Genomic DNA, 20000 nt, shown 5'->3' on the forward strand with positions numbered 1-20000 from the left:
GGCTGGAGAGAGAGGGGCTGGAGAGAGAGGCTGGAGTGAGAGAGGCTGGAGAGAGAGGCTGGAGCTGGCAGAAATGAAGAAGCCAGCGTCAGCACAGTGTGACAATATCCTCGCCCACCGATGGAACCAGACAGTCTTACTGGGCAGCCCAGCTTGAGCAGAACGTGTGTCTGTTAAACAGCAGCCAGGCTGGTCTGTGAGGAAGAGCTTTCTAGCCAGTTTGACCTTTCGTTGAGAACTCTCTGTCTTACACCCATGAAGAGGTCTCTCTCTTGGCTCAACAGACCTCAGTGATTATTCAGCAGTTCCCATGGTTCCATGGAAACAGTCATGATAATCCACGTACATTTTAGTCTGTGAGGATCTGATCCGTGTCCTGTCGGGACCAAGCCCCTCCCTCACTCACTCACGCTTTCATGATCCATGCTCAACAGTGGACACCAAATGCTACCCTAAATGTTCATTCATTACATAACTATCCAGCAGTACCTCTTGGTAACATTGTAGTGGTTCCATGGCAACAGCCATGTAACTACGCTGTTTCCATGTTGAAGATGAAGCTAAGGTGTTTGCGCTGCATGAGCTAGGTAGGCTTACTTCATGGAATACAGCAAGTAAAGCTGTAGGAAGTGAAAAGATACGAATAATGTACAGAAACCTGAAGAGTGGGCGGGAGCCCTCTGTGGGACAAGGCTCAGGCTCCCAGGATGGTGTCACACTGTGCTGACGCTGGCTTCTTCATTCCTGCCAGCTCCAGCCTCTCTCCCCAGCCTCTCTCTCTCCCCAGCCTCTCTCTCTCCCCAGCCTCTCTCTCTCCCCAGCCTCTCTCTCTCCCCAGCCTCTCTCTCTCCCCAGCCTCTCTCCCCAGCCTCTCTCCCCAGCCTCTCTCTCTCCCCAGCCTCTCTCGCTCCAGCCTCTCTCTCTCCACCCTCTCTCTCCACCCTCTCTCTCTCCAGCCCCTCTCTCCAGCCTCTCTCTCCAGCCTCTCTCTCTCCAGCCTCTCTCTCTCCAGCCTCTCTCTCTCCAGCCTCTCTCTCTCCAGCCTCTCTCTCTCCAGCCTCTCTCTCTCCAGCCTCTCTCTTTCCAGCCTCTCTCTTTCCAGCCTCTCTCTTTCCAGCCTCTCTCTTTCCAGCCTCTCTCTCTAGCCCCTCTCTCCAGCCTTTTTCTCCCCCATCCAGCTGGGCCTGGCGCTACAGTAGCCCCTGGCTGTCAGCTAGTGTCCCAGCCTACCTCCTCACATTTACAGTGGCACCAACAATGCAGGCTGTATTTTGGAGACAATGCCGATGAGCTGGATGGTGGAAATATGATTGATAAGTAGGTCAGGCCTTGTTGCCATCACGTCAGGCATGAACTCAAAGAATTCTCTCTGGAGAGTGTGTGCCTGTGGCTGGGGTCCTGCCTGGGTAACCCCCTGTGCCAACAGCACCAGACCAAGCTGGGGTCCTGCCTCGTCATGCCAGTCTGACTAACGCAGTGTCAACAGTGACAGAGCCCGTCAGTGGAAACACGGCGAGACGGGGCAGTGTTTCCCTGGTTTGCAGTGTCTTAACAACTAAATATTGACGAGTTAATAACAAAACAGAAATATCTCAACTAAACTTGACTCTAGTCTGAGACTTACCTTGTCGCAGGTTCCACACGGTCTTACATAACCTTACATGATCCTATACAGCACTAAATAGCCCCTCATAGCCCCCTCACACCCCTCTATAACACCACATAACCCCCACACATCCCTCTATCTAACACCACATGGCCCTCACACAGGTCTACACAATCCCAAACACCACCCAGCACCATGCAGGGACATTCAAACAGTAGATGCTGCAGTGAGCTGGTTCCAAAGGAGGGAAACAGACAATACTGAACGAGACAAAGACTTGTGTGTGCGTGTGCGTAGGGGGCTGCCGTGTGTTGTGTATTTTCTACACCCCAGTCCTCCCCATCGTTGGTACAGACACATCACAAGCAACACACACTACTCAACATTCCAAGCTAATTATCCTCCTCAGACAGTTATCTTGTCTACTGACAGCCTGAGGAACATGACAGAGTATGGTAATGAGACTGTGTGTGTGTGTGTGTGTGTGTGTGCGTGTGTGTGTGCGTGTGCAGTAAGGAGCAACCATGAAGGGAGCTGAAGTCTGAATGCACCACACCGTCCACAAGACAATTCCCATGAAGTTATTTGGGCAACAATACAATTCCCATGAAGTTATTTGGGCAACAATACAATTCCCATGAAGTTATTTGGGCAGGTGCGAGTCATCGCGAGAGAGAACGTTCCGCGTGTGACTGGACTCATCAGACAGGAGGAGACGAAGCTACACCTGAGGACCTGAAGTGTAATCCCTGTTTGATGGCCAGGAAGGATCCGTATGTATTAAAAGCAGCCAGGGCAGGAGGTTGAGAGATAAGCCTGCCCTCGCTTCACTGCCAAGGAGATCTCCTTAGGGCCAGGGGGGTGGGAGAGAGAGAGGGGGGGCAGAGATCGCACCTGCCCCAGGCAAAGGGTTTAGAGAGAGAGCGAGAGAGAGAGAGAGCGAGATAGCGAGAGAGAGAGAGAGCTAGCGAGCGTATTGGCCACAAGTCTGGTTCCAAACCCCCAGCCACTCAGGGGAATGTGCAGAGTCAGGCAGAGTTGGCATATGGTTCATAACCCTCAACCCATAAGTCCGCAAGTTACTAGGAGGCTCTACAGCCTGTGGCCAGTCCTGCTCCTGCCAGCCCCTCACACCCAATCTCTGCCCCGCTCGTCAAGGCCCCGGCTGTGGGAAAAGTGCCAGCCTTCACAGCTGAATGTGCTGTCAGCTACTTGGCGGTTGGTCGCGAAATAAGACCCTATACAGCGCGGCTAGTCCCACAGCGCACAATGCAAGCACATGCGGGGGGAACGCAAAAATAGCACACGGAACGCCGAAGTCGATGCGATGATTATAAAACTGAACACTCAAGTCATTGTGGTTTGAGGAAAAGGGGGGTAAGGGGGTTCAACATAGCCTGAAATAGCATACACATTGGGGAAAACTAAAAACTTTGGACCGGTGAAAGTTGGCCATTACGTGGAGAAGAAGGGTCAACAAATGGGACAAAGGCTACTAATATACTGTATGATTTAGCTGCCTAAATGGCTTGACACAGTATCGATACTGACTATAGTCATATAGTATCACAAAATCTTGTCTGATGGTTTCAGTCAGGTTATTATTACGATTTTTTACGTTTTATACAAGGCGAATTCATAAAATAAAAAACACGTTTATTCTCCACGGCATCATAAAAGTCTATCATACAGGTAGCCCACATTCAATGCGATTGTTGAATTAGCCAGCAACTGGATGCAGAAGTGGGGGAAACGTTCACCATCACTGTGCAAACAATAAGCTAGGAAACATGGGAGTAGAAATCACTGAGAACTCTTGAGTTTTTCCTTCCATGATGAATATTTGACTGCGCTTTTATGACATCGTATGTACAGTTTAGACCCAGGGGCGGGTAATGTGATTGTAACAATTTTGCTACTGTTGCAGCATACAAAGTGTTACATTGTAACCAGCTAGCTAGTTAGCCAGCTAGCAATCATTCACGCCGTTTCCTGTCTCCCAGGATAGCTAATCGGTTGCTAAACCGACGAGCTCGTGTATCTCCGCAATATCCCCGTCGTGCAAAACTGAGTGACACTATTGGAAATGTAACGAGTATTCGAAACTCACTATATAAAACTTAGCATTTACTGTTTTAATGGAGTCTTTTCTATCGTTTATTTGGCAAAGTATTATAGCTAGCAAGCTCGAGACAAAAGCCTTGAATGAAGTTCCTGCGGGTGCAATCCCATCCAGGTACCGCTATCCCCGAATCCAAGTATACAGCAAATAATTTCCAATATCTCCCTCAAACGTAACCTTAAACTCGAAGAACGGTTTTTTATCTTCAGAAAAAAGACGGTAAAGCTTACCCCTCCTGGTCCAGTTTTTCTTTCTTGTGTGTTGTCGTAAGAAGCCGTCCTGTTCCGGGGTCACATCCCTCCAGCCGCTCGCGCTGCGTGTAGGAGCCGTGACTCACGCAGCGAGCCTCCTGCAGTTGGTTCAGACCTATGGAAGCCGGGCACAATACTTGAAAGCTGGGACATTCGACTCCATATTAAATTGAAAAAATGATATTTACCCCCATAGTTTAATATACATAATGCCAAATCGTGTGCGTACTAATAAGTAATGCAGAATCCTAATTTTATGCTTATCATATAGGCCTAGGTCTACGTAGCTCATTAAATTATCAATAAATATTAATATATATATATTAAAAATCAGAAAATTCCCCTTCAAGGTGCTGCGTTAAATTTTTTATAAAATATTTGTTTTTATATATAGATTTGCCAAACAAGGAAAACAGCGGAGAAATAATTGTGTCTGTCTGTCTTGGATATCTGTCCGGATAGCCGGTCATATAATACCGTTTGCTTTAGTCCTGTGGCAAGATGGTCCTTGTTGTATTCATTTTGCAGACGCTTTAATCCAACGCCACAGTAGGCTACAGTACACGGGGGTTTCAAACCGGCGACCTCATGATCTGCAGTTACTGTAAAGGCTCTACACACGTCCCCCAGTATTTGACCACCAGAAGTGCTGTCGGTTGGCGAAACTTGGTCACTTAGTCATATCTAATGTGAACCACAGTCTCTGTACAATCTGTACAAATATAAATTATTTATACGTGCCGGTGTAGGGAACGGGCAATCAAAACACTCATGGACCAAAACAGTATCGTGTCTCTTTTATCACACAAAATGGCTTCCACTGAGGAATGTACAGGTAAAACAAAGAATGAACACACTCAAGGTTCAAAACAGGGCAGGAAACACTGTTGGCCACAGAACCCCTAACTCCAGTTTCTCTCAGTTAAAGAGTGTTAACTCTGAATAGGTGGATGGATAGATACAGGGTAACACAGATTGTACAACTGCACTGATAAGGGGTGCATACAGACCATAAGTGGGATTGTACACACAGCCACATTAAACAGCAGAACGGAGTATTTGAAAGTCAATCAAATGCAGTTACCCTGTCAAATGCTTCAAGCTGGTGACTCATGGGAAATGTAGTTGACATGATACTGAAGCTCGTTGATACAGTGACAGGTGAAGTGAACTGACTTTGTAATTCATAGCACAGAAAACAGATCAAACACAATCTTACAAAAACCAAATAAACATCACTAGACTTTTACGAGCTGGGTTCTTTACAAACAACTAAGACAGTTTTAACGCAGTTCCAGAATGTTTGTGTTTCCTAAACTGTCTCACAAGATTTAGTATGCCACATGCTTAGAACAACAGTTGTTGAAAAAGCATTTGATTCTAAAACTGCTTTTAAAACTCCATTAACTGTTGTATGTGAACTTTAAAATGAATTGCACTAGTCCAGTAGCACTGTAAAACAGTATGCATGATCTTCAAGTTCAACCTATTTGAAGTGTATCATAAAAGAATGATCCCATTGTACAGCTCCATCAAGGTTGAAATCCACACAGCAAACAAAATAGAGAAAACTAAGTATAAAATACAACAAAAACAATGTTTAGAAGTTCTTACACATACAGACACACACGCACCCCTAAAGTTATCCTTGATGAATATTCTGACGACATCATGACCTATGAGATGAGATCTTTATGACGAGTGCATTAAAGCTGTTGGAACAATACAGTATAATTACAATATATTACATGTATGATGGTTGTAAATAAGCCATCCTCTCACAGTCACAGTCACTTACTCGAACAAAAAAGTAACAATGCATAGGCACAGTGGATCCTTTACAATATATCGCTTAAATATCAGAAAATCCTTAGAAACAAAGCCAATGTGTGATTGAAATCTCTTTCCCTGTATTTACATCTCTGAAGAGGTATTTTATTTCATAGATTTTACCAGCTGATCTAGATTTAAACAGAGTTACTCAGTAACACAAAATCTGAGAGTCAATTTGTAAGTGATCTATAAAAGCTCAATATATACTCAATAAACTACATTCAACAAATGGAAAATTACTATTGATTACCTCTTATTACCATAAACCCAAACCAGTTTTTCAATATCAGCAGAGTTGAGGCCATTGTGTCAATAGTTTGTTGATGTATGAGCATCTACAGAAGGTTTACAAGGAACTCTCTAGATGAAGGGTTACCTGGAGACTTGAAAGGTTCACAGTATTCAGCAGGTAGATATGGAGAACAAAACAACTGAAACGTATTGTTTTAAGCTGTTATAACTGGGCTATAACCAAGTTATGGCTTATTATACATCCCAGAGATTCAGTTCCATTGTCTTGTCATTCTGTTGTCTGGGTCATAGGAACAGAGGCCCGTCTCTTGGTCTGGTATAATCTGGTGTTTGATCAAGTCAGATTCTGGATCAAGTCAGAGTCTGGATCAAGTCAAAGTGTGGATCAAGTCAGAGTCTGGATCAAGTCAAAGTGTGGATCAAGTCAAAGTGTGGATCAAGTCAGAGTCTGGATCAAGTCAGAGTCTGGATCAAGTCAGATTCTGGATCAAGTCAGAGTCTGGATCAAGTCAGAGTCTGGATCAAGTCAGAGTCTGGATCAAGTCAAAGTGTGGATCAAGTCAAAGTCTGGATCTAATCAGAGTCTGGATCAAGTCAAAGTCTGGATCAAGTCAGAGTCTGGATCAAGTCAACGTGTGGATCAAGTCAGAGTCTGGATCAAGTCAGAGTCTGGATCAAGTCAGAGTCTAGATCAAGTCAGAGTCTAGATCAAGTCAAAGTCTGGATCAAGTCAGAGTCTGGATCAAGTCAGAGTCTTGGCACTTATTGTAAGCTCAGGGTCCATCAAAAGTTATGTGGACAATTTTGGGAGAAATCAACCTGGTATCCCTGATTTGATAGCGTCCATTAATCGGCACTTATGGTTCAAATACTTTAAGGTTTTGCTGACTTATTAAGACAGTTGATCTTTCTGGCTTTCTCAAGAAGATGGATGTAAGATGAAGTGGGTCTTGAATGTTGTCTTGAGGGCTTTAGTCATTTATATACCTGGACCAGCTTTTCCACAGTGTTTCAACACAGCACTTTAAACACAGTAAGGCCGATATCCACATCAGGAAGGTCAAACCTCTATGAAGTACTCACACAAAACTCAAATTTGTAGATGTTTGTAAACTAAAAAAACATTGCAAATCTACCAGTCCAGCAATCTAAAATAGTTGAGCAAAATCCCCCAAAAAGAACTGCTAAAGAAATCATTGAACCATTGTAAATGTAAACCATACTGTCTATATGAACGCACACCAAAGATAAAGTAATTTACTTATGAGAGCTTTGATATTAACCACATGCTAAAGCATTGTGTCATTATGTCATATGTCAATGACAGTGTCAATGTCGGTATCAGTTCATAGTTTAGGATGCTAATAGTACAATTTATATCAGGCAACTTCAATCCCTTTTCCAAGTGCAGTGACGATAAGAAGATTCCTCTGTAGAAAGTGGTTTCTGTGAAGGTAATATCTTTATGTTTTGAAATAATTACAAAATAACTGCATCTTTCCTCATGTTTGGAAAGCTCTTCCTTGAAAAAATGTTCCTCATCAATACTTGCAATTCGACATCAGTTCATAAATCACAAGTTTTCAAAGTCCAGTGTAAACATTTCAAGAATCTTTTTTTCTACTTCTTTGTATTTCGGATAGTAAGTGATATTTATCCTCAAAGTCAGAGCCCTCAGTGCAGTGCCGGTCCTTCCTACAGGCGACATAGGCAGCTGCCCAGGGCGGCATGAGGAGGGGGGCGACAATTTCCCGAGTGCATAAAATTTTCAAACAAGTTTAATTAAAACGCACTACCAGCAGAGGGCGCTAAACCGCGGCACGTCATATGTCCGTGTTGCACCCCGTGTGCTAGTACCGGCACTGCCTCAGTGCATTGTGGTTATTTGTCTGATTCCCCCAGCTGTCTCCTTAGACTCCCAGGATGGACTGAGGGTATCTGGTTGGTCTTCAAGTTTCTCCAAACACTGGCGGTTCTCAAAGTCTACTTTCTTTGGCCCAGGAGTGCATCATCCAGTTCACCTTCGTCTTCCAACTCTCTCTCAGAGCCTCGTTGAACTTCACTTTAAAACTCTTCAGCGCTTCATCCTCAGACTTCCCCAAAGCCAGAGAATCCTGGAGAGAGAGAGAGAGAGAGAGAGAGAGAGAGAGAGAGAGAGAGAGAGAGAGAGAGAGAGAAAGGAATAGAGAGAGAGAGAGAGAGAGAGAGGGAGATAGAGAGAGGGAGAGAGAGAGAGAGAGAGAGAGAGAGAGAGAGAGAGAGAGAAGTAGAAGGAGGGAGATAGAAGTAGAAGGAGGGAGATAGAAGGACAAAGAGAGAAAGAGAGAGAGACAAAGAGCGAGGGAAAGGGAGAAAAATGACAGGGTGATTACATTTTCAAGAAACTCTCCAATTATCCATGCACATCATTATCCAAACAGAACCATTACATAATAAACTGGATGTAGAACGATATATGCATCCTCAATTTAGCTTAGCCACATTGTGGGCTTTAAGCATAGTTTTACACAGCACAGCATTTACTCAGTACAACTCAATACCCAGGAGCTGAAAATTAAGCCTTAATATCCTAAATGAAAACGTTTTTGCCTCTCAGCCTGTGTAGGTTGGTTCCTTGTGCCATTCTCACAATTGCCTGAATTGTTAATGATTTTGCGGTGTATTTTAATTCCTATGTTTCACTCAGGGCAACTGCCGTATATTTACAAATATACAAATCTGTAAAGACAAACCAGATTGTACAGCCCCTTCTGACAAGCAACACATAAGGCTTCACATACGCCCATAGAACTGCTCCTAAACTACCCCCAAAAAACAGCAAAATGCAGCAACGGAACAAACACTTTGTACAGAATCTAAAATAAACGCTGGTATGAGAAGCCGGCATTAGGCGAGCGAACCTTCAGATACTGGATGTCCTTGGAGCAACTGAGCTCTGGTAGCCCCGCTGCTTTCATCATGGCAAACAGGTTGACGAACAGAGTGCCGTTCCGACACAGGATCTTATAGGCCTGCTCACAACAGGCCCTGAACCTGGAGCAGGGGGCAGAGAGGTTAAAGGTCAAATCAGATATATTTGTGTAGTCCTTTTTACTTTTGTCACAAATCTTTTAAATTTCTTGTTTCTTACCTCTCAAACTTCTCGCTGTTGTTGGTCCGGCCTTCTTGAATCACGTGAACAAAGTCATATGTCAGGATGAAAGGCACTCGCTCCCTGTTAATCCCAAATTTGCTCTTAAAGTTCCCCAGGAAGTGGCCAAAGTCAATGTGGAACAGCTAGAAACAGCACAGGGGGGGGAAAGGTGAGAGGGTTACACACACTCAAAAGGCCAGGGAGAACTGGGAGGAAAGGTTAGAGGGTTACACACACTGCAGACAATTACTGTAAAGTAAAGATCTTAAGTATTAAAATTGCTCTTCACAATATATCTGGGCTAAGTGGGTTACAGTGTGTGTGTCTATCTGTACTTTTAATGTATGAAAGAATACTTCAGTCCTTAACTGTTTCTTCATGTCTGTCACATATAACATAGATGTAGGATATATGTCTAATGAATTCAAAGGCATCCTTATTATTTCGAAACATGTTCTGATTAGATGTTGTGATGAATGTAATTTATTATAGGGGGTCAGGTGGCTGAGCGGTTAGGGAGTCGTGCCAAATTACGTTGTGTCCTTGGGCAAGGCATTTCACCCTGTACTTAGAATGTCCCTGTACTTACTGTAAGTTGCTCTGGATAAGAGCGTCTGTTAAATGACTAAATGTAAATGTATTATCTGAAATAAAGTGTGCCACCCTGTGGTAGAGAATGCAGCTACACCTGTAAAAGGAGGGGCAGGTTACTCCCTTTGCCTCCAGCATATCAAGATTAAAAATGTAAAAAATTATTAAAAATAAATAATCAACATTTGTAATGATAAAAATCACAGAAATGGAGATGCAAAGTAGAAAAATAAATAAAAGAAAGAAGCTTTTAAAGGTTAAAATGTCCCCCTAGAATCTCACCTGTCCATTTTCCTTGATCATGATGTTGTCGTTGTGGCGGTCTCCTATGCCCAAGACGTATGTGGCCACACAGTAGCCAGCACAGGACAGGGTGAACTCTTCAATGGCCTGATCCAGCTTAGCCCTGCTAACAGGTACATGAGACACATATCACTTTCCATGACAAGTTTACTGATTGTTTCCTAACCTTTACTTCAATTTAATGTTTAGACACTCACACAAACACACTGTAAACCACGGTGTCTGTCTGTCTGTCTGTCTGTCTGTCTCTCTCTCTCTCTCTCTCTCTCTCCCTCTCTCTCCCTCTCTCTCCCTCTCTGTCTCTTTGTCTGTCTCTCCCTCTCTCTCCCTCTCTGTCTCTTTGTCTGTCTCTCTTTTTCTCTCACTCTCTCCTCTCTGGGACATGAGTAAGGATTCCCTTCCTGTTCTGTGAAATATTGGCAGAGGAAATAATGAGAAGGAGAAATGCTTGAAGCTCCAGTCACATTGTGCGTCATCCCTGTCACCCTTCATGTTAACGTATTACAAACACTCTCACTCTGTCCTGGTGCCATACACACTAACTGTCTTGGATTCTGGTTTTGGATGTCAAAAAGACATCCGTTCAAGGTTTAATCATTACATTTTCAGGTTCCATCTGACAGCACTCTGATTCTGCTATAACTCTCCTGTGACTCTCCCATGACTCTCAAAAGGAGCTTAAATGAGCAATCAATGCACCATGCATATTGGTTTGTAGATTTCATTTAAACCTCGGATGTGTGGGAACTCCTTTTAACGTAACATCGCTGGAAGATTCATAGTAATGTCCCCCCCCCCACAAACACACACACACCACCCTCTGTGACATGCTTGTGTGTAAAAAGGGCTATACAAATAAAATTGATTTGACCCCCCCCCCCCCCCCACAGATGACCTTTGACCTGTGGCTCAGTCTTACTCAGGGTTTTTGGTCTTGAGCCAGTTGAGGATGGCGTCCTTGTTGAGGGCTGCGGTGGCGGCGCTGGTGCTGTTGTTCCTCTGGATGTTGGCGATGGTGTCGGAGTTCTTCACCACCTCGATGAGGCCAGTTTTATTCCCGGTGGACAGGCAGCCATAAGGGATCATCCTGCAGGGGGAGGTAGAGAGGTAACTACACTCAGGTCCCCCTCTCCTGCAAAACAAATCACTAGTTCGATCCAAAATGGCGGCCCTGGGCCATGCCGAGGATTACGGTTAGCCGCTTGGGTTTCTTTGGCACTACCGAATGTTATGGAATTAGAGTGACGGCTGGATTCTGGTGTTTTGTTTTTTGTTTGTCTTTTGATGCACCTGTAACTTACATTTACATTTAACTGCACTTGGTCAGTAAACTTCTCTACCTGACAGTGCTCGACTCGACTTCATACCACATTACTCCAATCTATCCTGCTTTGCACTCCTCTAACTCTGTTTTCAGCAACAACAAATACCTCAGGTCCAGCCCCTCCTTCTTCCAAAGGATCTCCATGACCTGAATCATCTGGAGGGTCAACATGTCCTGACGTAGATCTGAGGAAGAGTCACACCCGATCATCATCAACATCATCATCGGGTAAACACAGTCCAGCCTGCAGCCAGCTGGAGTTATTTGAACCTCATGTATTTAAGATGTCACGCATCTCCACAGAGAGATGTTGGAACTCTGCGTTGATCTGCGGGCCACTGCTAATCTGTTTGTGACACTTAAAATACCTATAGAGATGCAGTTCACACCATCATGACATCACAGAATCACATCACGCATCGCACATGGTGTGATGTGATGATGGTGTGATGTGATGGTGTGATGTGATGGTGTGATGTCATGATGGTGTGATGTGATGAGATGTCATGATGGTGTGATGTGATGATGGTGTGATGTGATGTGATGGTGTGATGTGATGGTGTGATGTGATGGTGTGATGTGATGATGGTGTGATGTGATGGTGTGATGTCATGATGGTGTGATGTGATGAGATGTCATGATGGTGTGATGTGATGATGGTGTGATGTCATGATGGTGTGATGTGATGGTGTGATGTCATGATGGTGTGATGTGATGGTGTGATGTGATGATGGTGTGATGTGATGGTGTGATGTGATGATGGTGTGATGTGATGGTGTGATGTCATGATGGTGTGATGTTATGGTGTGATGTGATGATGGTGTGATGTGATGATGGTGTGATGTGATGGTGTGATGTGATGATGGTGTGATGTGATGGTGTGATGTGATGGTGTGATGTGATGGTGTGATGTGATGATGGTGTGATGTGATGGTGTGATGTCATGATGGTGTGATGTGATGGTGTGATGTGATGATGGTGTGATGTGTGTTCACTGTTTCCTACCATCTCCGTTCTTGAATATGATGCCCAGAGTGTCTCCCTGCAGCCAGGGGTTCTTGTACATTAACCACAGCGGCTTCATCTTGGAGTCCATGAACTTGCACCTGTCCGCACTACATCACACAGGACATCTCACAGGCTGGTCACAACAGGTGTGTGTGTGTGTGTGGTCTCACAGGCTGGTCACAACAGGTGTGTGTGTGTGTGGCTTGTGTGGGTGCATATATTTGTGTGTTTGCCTGCGCGTGTGTGTATGTGCATGCATGTACTTGTGTGTATGTGTTTGTGAATGTGTTTATGTGTGTGGTCGTGTTTGTGTACACATGCTTGTGGACACGTTTGTGCATGCATTTGTTTTTGTGTGTGTGTGTGAGAGAGGCTTCTCACCAGATGTCAGACAGGATGATGCTGGGGTTCAGAGGGGACAGCAGGTCAGACAGGGCCTCCAGGTAGGTTTCCTGTTTGATGCACAGCTTCATGTCCTCCGTTGTCTGCTGGCGGGAAGTCTTCTGAGAACCCGACTTCACAAAGTCGTTCAGAGCCTTCATCTTCCCCAGCGCCTCGTTCTGTAGGGGGGAGGGTAGAGGAAGGAGGGCAGGGCGGGAGGAGGGCAGGACGGGGGGAGGGCAGGGGGAAGGGGCAGGGAGGAGGGGGGGAATACGACAGGAAGTGCCAACTTTTTACTTCAGTTCAGTTTATTTGATATCCCAGATGGCAATTTGGTTTCAGCATTTCAAGTATATAGTCTTATTATCTAGACTTATTATACATACATACATACATATATATATGCCAGCTGTGACGTGAACAAATGAAATAAAACGTTGATGAGTACGATGTTGCGCTCACCTGCTTCATCAGGGTCTTGATGTGGTAGATGTTGCCCCGGCAGTAAGCCTCCAGGATCAGACCGAACCGCAGGCTAACTGAAGCCACGTGCATCTCAGACCTGCAACACACACCAGGACAGTGGTGCTCAAACTGACCCCAGACCAGCCCCTGCATCACACACCAGGACAGTGGTGCTCAAACTGACCCCAGACCAGCCCCTGCATCACACACCAGGACAGTGGTGCTCAAACTGACCCCAGACCAGCCCCTGCAACACACACCAGGACAGTGGTGCTCAAACTGACCCCAGACCAGCCCCTGCAACACACACCAGGACAGTGGTGCTCAAACTGACCTCAGACCTGCAACACACACCAGGACAGTGGTGCTCAAACTGACCCCAGACCAGCCCCTGCAACACACACCAGGACAGTGGTGCTCAAACTGACCCCAGAGGAGAGGGTTGGGGGTATTTTCTGCTTTCAGAGAAGGGGCCAGACTGAAATAGGCTAATAACGTCTGTTCTAGAACACAGTGTACTTTGACAGCCATATGCACTACTAGACCACACACTGAGAAAACAATGTTTGTGGGTTTTGAGGTTGGGTCTCAGATGTAAGATGTAGACAGGCTGTGAAACTTTATGACTTTATAAAAAAAATATTATAAAAAAAGGGTAAATAAACGGGTATAAGAATGTGGATCCATTCAGTATAGACATATACAGATCTGATCAAACCTAAGGTGCCAGAACAGGAAGTGACCTATCCGCTTGTTGGACAGGGCTCTCTCCAACAGGAAGGTGGTGAGGTCGCAGTCCAGGTAGGCCTCGTACTTCAGCACCTGCACCAGCTGCAGCAGGTACTGCAGGAGCTCATCGTCGCTGAGGGGGGGAAGCAGAAGGAGGGGACATTCCAAGTGAGCTTAACTCCAGTTCAACTGGTTCAACTTACGGTGGTTAAAGTAGACAAAAACATTACACGCCACACGCCAAAGACACGCCACACGCCAAAGACACGCCACATGCCAAAGACACGCCACATGCCAAAGACACGCCACACGCCAAAGACACGCCACATGCCAAAGTAACGCCACATGCCAAAGACACGCCACACGCCAAAGACACGCCACATGCCAAAGTAACGCCACATGCCAAAGACACCCCACATGCCAAAGACACCCCACATGCCAAAGACACGCCACACGCCAAAGACACGCCACATGCCAAAGACACGCCACACGCCAAAGACACGCCAGTGATGTGGTAGTAGCCTCACCGGAGCTTCCGCAGGCACCTGACGGTGAAGGCGCGGACGTTGGGGTCTGGGAAGCTGTAGTCCAGCAGCTCCAGGGCGTGCAGGGCAGGAAGCTCCGGCCACTTCCTCAGCAGCGCCACCATCTGGACACAGCAGCACAACACGCTCGTCAATATAGGTCGGGCGCTCGGTCAATCTGATCGACTGACCTTAGGTCTGGACTGACAGAATTACTGCCTGTCTGACAGATTGACTGTCTATTGACTGCCTGTCTGTGTCTAACTGTCTCTGTCCGTCTGCCTGCCTGCCTGCCCAATCATCCATCCATCCCTCCGTGTTCCCCCTCATCCGTACCTGCAGCACTTCCTGGTGTTTGTTCCACTTGGTGATGAGCAGCAGCTTGGACAGGCTCTCGGGGTAGCGCTGACACACCTCCGCCCGCAGCTTCCACAGCAGCTCCTTCTCATCCTCAAAGATCTCTGTGTAGTTCTTGTTGTCCATGATCTCCTTCAGCTTCGTCGACTTGGGGAGGAAAACAACAGACGTCTTAAGGTGTGGACTGGACTGCCTAACCATTCTAATATGATCAGAACGCTAATATTGAGATTAGAAAGCTGTCCATTAGATGTACGTAGAATGGACATTTTCCTTTGGCATGCTGGTAACACAGCACTGGTAACTCGTTACATAAACACAATAATGTTACTATATATTACTGTACATTCCTTACTCATTATAAAAGTATTACATAAGCTAAATATAAAAAAAACCTTACCTCCTCTTTGGTGATGACAACTTTATCTCCGTTTCTTTCTAGTTCGCTCAACTAAAAAAAGACATGTAAAAGGTTTATTTAGGAGGATATTTTAAAACAGAATAAACAAACCATTTCTAACTGTAAGAGTTTGAAAGTGTTTAACTGTACGAGTTTAAAAGTGTTTTTAACTGTATGAGTTTAAAAGTGTTTTCAACTATATGAGTCTAAAAGTGTTTTTAACTGCATGAGTTTAAAAGTATTTAACTGTTTGAGTTTGAAAGTAAGGGGCAGTTGAGCGGCACCTTGTCTAGCGGGGGATAGTACAGAGGATACGGTCTGACGTTGGGGAAGGAGATCAGCAACCCGGCTGCACTGTCCATGTTGGGGTTCTTCTCCACTGTGCCCATAGGACTCAACACGTCGGTCTTATCGTCTGAGATGAGACACAACCAAGGATGACAGGATGGATATGACACACACAGATACACACAGACACACACAGATACACACAGATACACACAGATACACACAGATACACACAGACACACACAGATACACAAAGATACACAAAGATACACACAGATACACACAGATACACACAGATACACACAGATATCTCTGTCTTTAACGTAGCTGTCATTTTTGACCCGGTTAACATTCTGACCATTTTAAGCCATGAAAACATGGCGTGCAATATTAACAACAAAGATGGACGACGGCCTCGTCCCTTGTGGCTGTAGCAGGGCATTAGGGAGTCATCCTTAGTGACTGTGACAGGGCATTAGGGAGTCATCCCTAGTGACTGTGACAGGGCATTAGGGAGTCATCCTTAGTGACTGTGACAGGGCATTAGGGAGTCATCCCTAGTGACTGTGACAGGGCATTAGGGAGTCATCCCTAGTGACTGTGACAGGGCATTAGGGAGTCATCCCTAGTGACTGTGACAGGGCATTAGGGAGTCATCCCTAGTAGCTGTGACAGGGCATTAGGATGGTGTGAGATCTGCAGCGTGGTGTGTCACAATCGTTATTCAAACCGGCTCAAACTGGTTTCCCATTAGTGTGGGAGAGTTGCGAGTAGTGGAGCTAAAAGTTATGTAAATATGATTCTTATAAATTGTTAATCATCTAACAGACTTTTTTTTACCAAAGCAGCGCAGCAGATGACTGCAGATCAAGAGGTTGCAGGTTCGAATTCCCCTCACCCTCCTATTAATAGCCATTTTGGATAAAAGTGTGTGGAACATGAACCTGTCGTTGTACCTGGGATGGAGGGCCACATGGGCAGCAGGAACTCTCCTGTCTTCAGCTGGTCCTTGTAGTCGAACACCATGGTGTTGACCCACGCTATGGGACAATCCTGGCGGGAGGGAGGGGGAGAGAGAGAGAGAGAGAGAGAGAGAGAGAGAGAGGTAGAGAGTCATGTAAGAGAGGAAGAGAGAGGCGGAGAAAGTGTGACAGACAGAGGGAGGGAAGGGGAAGTGGGAGAAATAAAGGGAGAAAGGCAAAGAAAGAGGAAGAGAGTGAGGAGAGTGAAAGAGAGAGAGATACAGAGAGAGAGAGAACACAAAATCCTTAGCTGTGTGGTCACCCACACTCCTCTCCTGACTGGGGGGGGGGGGTCTATATATGAATGTATTCGATTGAGTTATTGAGGAAGGAAGTTTTCTTCAACTGTCTTGGGCACAGAAAAAAATAATCTTTTATTAAAATGATACAAACCAGAAACCAGTATGTATGTAAGTTGGATATTGTGGAAAGAGGAACTTCTTTCAACTGGTTCTCTTAAACTGACTTCCAGTTTTGAAATGAACACAGATATGTAACTGTTGATGTCTGGAACCAACAAATGACTCATTCCAGCACCTGAAACTATCACTCCTCAGACATGTGGCCAGTTAGGTTTAAGGGGCTTCAAAACGACAGTAACAGTGGGTACAGGTACTTCATTACTGCCTAAGATTTCTCTGCCAGCAATGCTAGAATTGTATTTTTTTAACATAAATGATCAGTGAAACATGTTGCCATGATGAAAACAAAGCAAATCTCTTGTTTGAAAAACTCTCCTCCATAATTGAAACAGCTCAGTACTGTTGTGTGCTATTTTGATGTGCTATGTTAGTGAGTTTCGGTAAAGAGGAGGAATGGGGGGGAACATACGGCTCTAAACCATGCCGTCACCTCACTCAGCACACTTCTCGGCAAAGCTACTAAAGTGGAGACGCAAACAAGCGTGGGCCGAATAAAACATAAATAAAAATGACTTCTGCCTTCCTGGTGTCTTTCTGAGGTGAGTTCTGTGAATCGGAGGAACAAGAAGGAAGTAGGTCTGAAAACAGAGGCCAGTGGTTGAAGGTCAGCTGCCTTTAGAAACACCTTAGAGGTTATCAGTGTGGGCACAGGGACAGCTGCCTTTAGAAACACCTTAGGGGTTATCAGGGTGGGCATAGGGACAGGTGCCTTTAGAAACACCTTAGGGGTTATCAGGATGGGCATAGGGACAGCTGCCTTTAGAAACACCTTAGGGGTTATCAGGGTGTGCATAGGGACAGCTGCCTTTAGAAACACCTTAGGGGTTATCAGGGTGGGCACTGGGACAGCTGCCTTTAGAAACACCTTAGGGGTTATCAGGGTGGGCATAGGGACAGCTGCATTTAGAAACACCTTAAGGGTTATCAGGGTGGGCACTGGGACAGCTGCCTTTAGAAACACCTTAGGGGTTATCAGGGTGGGCATAGGGACAGCTGCCTTTAGAAACACCTTAGGGGTTATCAGGGTGGGCATAGGGACAGCTGCCTTTAGAAACACCTTAGGGGTTATCAGGGTGTGCATAGGGACAGCTGCCTTTAGAAACACCTTAGGGGTTATCAGGGTGGGCACTGGGACAGCTGCCTTTAGAAACACCTTAAGGGTTATCAGGGTGGGCACTGGGACAGCTGCATTTAGAAACACTTTAGGGGTTATCAGTGTGGGCACAGGGACAGCTGCATTTAGAAACACTTTAGGGGTTATCAGGGTGGGCACAGGGACAGCTGCATTTAGAAACACTTTAGGGGTTATCAGGGTGGGCACTGGGACAGCTGCCTTTAGAAACACCTTAAGGGTTATCAGGGTGGGCATAGGGACAGCTGCACCAACAACCCCTTTGCGTTTGCATTTTTTGCATTTTTTGTTACTTTGCAGTAGATTTCTTTGTCACACTGTAGTATTTTTGCTATAGGCTTCTGTGGTAGTTTTGTCTCTTACATTGTAGATTTTTTGTAAAATAATGAAACACTATAATTATCATAAAAATAAAAGCGAACTTTAACGAACTGCTCGTTAAAGTTGCATCAGAAGGGTAAGTTTAGAAAGTTGAGTCGTTGAATTCAAGTTTGCAGATCATACAGGACAACTACGATACAGATCTACAGAGGACCTGAAAATGTAAAAGTTAAGAAAATTCCATGAATGTACTTTTCTCTCTTCCTTCCATGTGCATGATGGAAGTGATAAGAAACACAGGTTAACCACACACATGCAAACACATTTGCACAATCAGGCTCAACACACACACACATACACACAACCTACTACAAAGGAAGCATACATGTTTGTGAGTGATAACAAGTTCACACCCACAAACTTACACACAGACACGTTGCAAACGCTGTCGGCGCAAACGACTGACTACTGTCTTGCTTGGCCTGAGGGCGCTAAAAGCAGCACTTAAAAGGAGGGGAGGGGTTAGCTCAGTGGTTGAAGCACTTGAATACATATCAAGAGATCTCCGGTCCAAATCCTGTCAGCTAGATAAATAACAGTGTTATAATCCTAAAACATAAAACCGTGAGCGTGGCTCCCAACTTCTGACTTGCTGCTGCGGTTGTTTTTATATTAAAAAAATATATAATAACACTTACGGCGCGCTTGTTTTTCTTCTTGGTGCCGCGGGGTTTCTTGTTCTTCTCCACCACGGCGTAGAGGGCGAAGCACAGGCGGCTCATGCGGGGCAGGTCGGCCACGGTGATGTCGAACAGCAGCTTCTGGTCCCACACTGGCTCAGAGCTGACGGTCACCTCACTGCTGGTCGCTACCTTGCACAGCAGCTCACTGCCATGATACAGGCCAGCCTGCACCACCAGCTGTGGAGAGCAGAGATGAGGGGCAATGGGAGGGAGGAAGGTAGGTAGGTAGGTGTGGACAACTGTACCCAACAGAAGAAACAAGGATGATCCAAAAGTCCTTCAATTCACAGCCTGCAGAACTACAACGATCCATATTGTCTAAACATCCTGACAGCTACCAACTGTCAAAGGCAACCAAAAACATAATGTTTCTGCTGGCAGTTCTGTAGCGTGGGATGTTTTGGGTAGCATCCTCAGTCATTCACACCAGACTGGACTGAATACATGTTCAATGCATGAGTAAAGGATATCTTTACAAGCTGGGCAGGCCTGACAACAGCCAGACATGACTGGTAATTGTGTGACAAGACAAATTCACAGTGACTCATGATCTGCAACTGCAGTAACAGTTGGAAGTGCAGAGCTAAATAACCCAAACAGTAATGAACTCTACGACTCACAGCAAAGGGGGGCATTTGAACCAGAGACCTATTGTTCTGCAGCCAAAAGCTCTAACCACTAAGCTATACCCTCACCCTGCCCTACACCAATTAGCTAATTATTTATCCCGAACACCGCACATAGGCACATACAGTAAGTTTTTATAGGACTTAAATGCACATATAATTTAGGA

The 20000-nt window shown here is 45.4% G+C and overlaps 2 protein-coding genes across 4 annotated transcripts in view; both read right to left on the minus strand.

The window, feature by feature from the left end:
• The window catches only part of ctnnbip1 (catenin, beta interacting protein 1), a 36855-nt gene extending 32779 nt beyond the window's left edge, over positions 1-4076 (minus strand). For both annotated transcript variants that reach the window (XM_084681274.1, XM_084681275.1), the window contains exon 1: positions 3959-4076. The gene's annotated coding sequence lies outside the window, so the exon portion shown is untranslated. The remainder of the gene's footprint in view (positions 1-3958) is intronic.
• A 1575-nt stretch (positions 4077-5651) lies between these two features.
• Positions 5652-20000, minus strand: part of pik3cd (phosphatidylinositol-4,5-bisphosphate 3-kinase, catalytic subunit delta) — a 22642-nt gene continuing 8293 nt past the window's right edge. Inside the window, exons 7-22 of one of the 2 annotated variants that reach the window (XM_084680813.1) lie at positions 19163-19384; positions 16524-16620; positions 15564-15694; positions 15280-15330; positions 14859-15026; positions 14526-14647; positions 13988-14131; positions 13267-13366; positions 12805-12983; positions 12421-12530; positions 11522-11600; positions 11011-11178; positions 10071-10194; positions 9195-9340; positions 8965-9097; positions 5652-8178 (exon numbers count right to left, since the gene is read on the minus strand). In XM_084680813.1, the coding sequence (XP_084536939.1) occupies positions 8041-8178; positions 8965-9097; positions 9195-9340; positions 10071-10194; positions 11011-11178; positions 11522-11600; positions 12421-12530; positions 12805-12983; positions 13267-13366; positions 13988-14131; positions 14526-14647; positions 14859-15026; positions 15280-15330; positions 15564-15694; positions 16524-16620; positions 19163-19384 (2112 nt within the window). In that variant the 3' untranslated portion in view covers positions 5652-8040. Of the gene's footprint in view, positions 8179-8964; positions 9098-9194; positions 9341-10070; positions 10198-11010; positions 11179-11521; positions 11601-12420; positions 12531-12804; positions 12984-13266; positions 13367-13987; positions 14132-14525; positions 14648-14858; positions 15027-15279; positions 15331-15563; positions 15695-16523; positions 16621-19162; positions 19385-20000 lie in introns of both variants that reach the window. The other variant, XM_084680811.1, reaches the window with a different exon arrangement.

The sequence above is a fragment of the Hypomesus nipponensis genome, chromosome 18 (assembly GCF_054491055.1).
Source record: "Hypomesus nipponensis isolate SF chromosome 18, ASM5449105v1, whole genome shotgun sequence".
Classification (NCBI taxonomy): Eukaryota; Metazoa; Chordata; class Actinopteri; order Osmeriformes; family Osmeridae; genus Hypomesus; species Hypomesus nipponensis.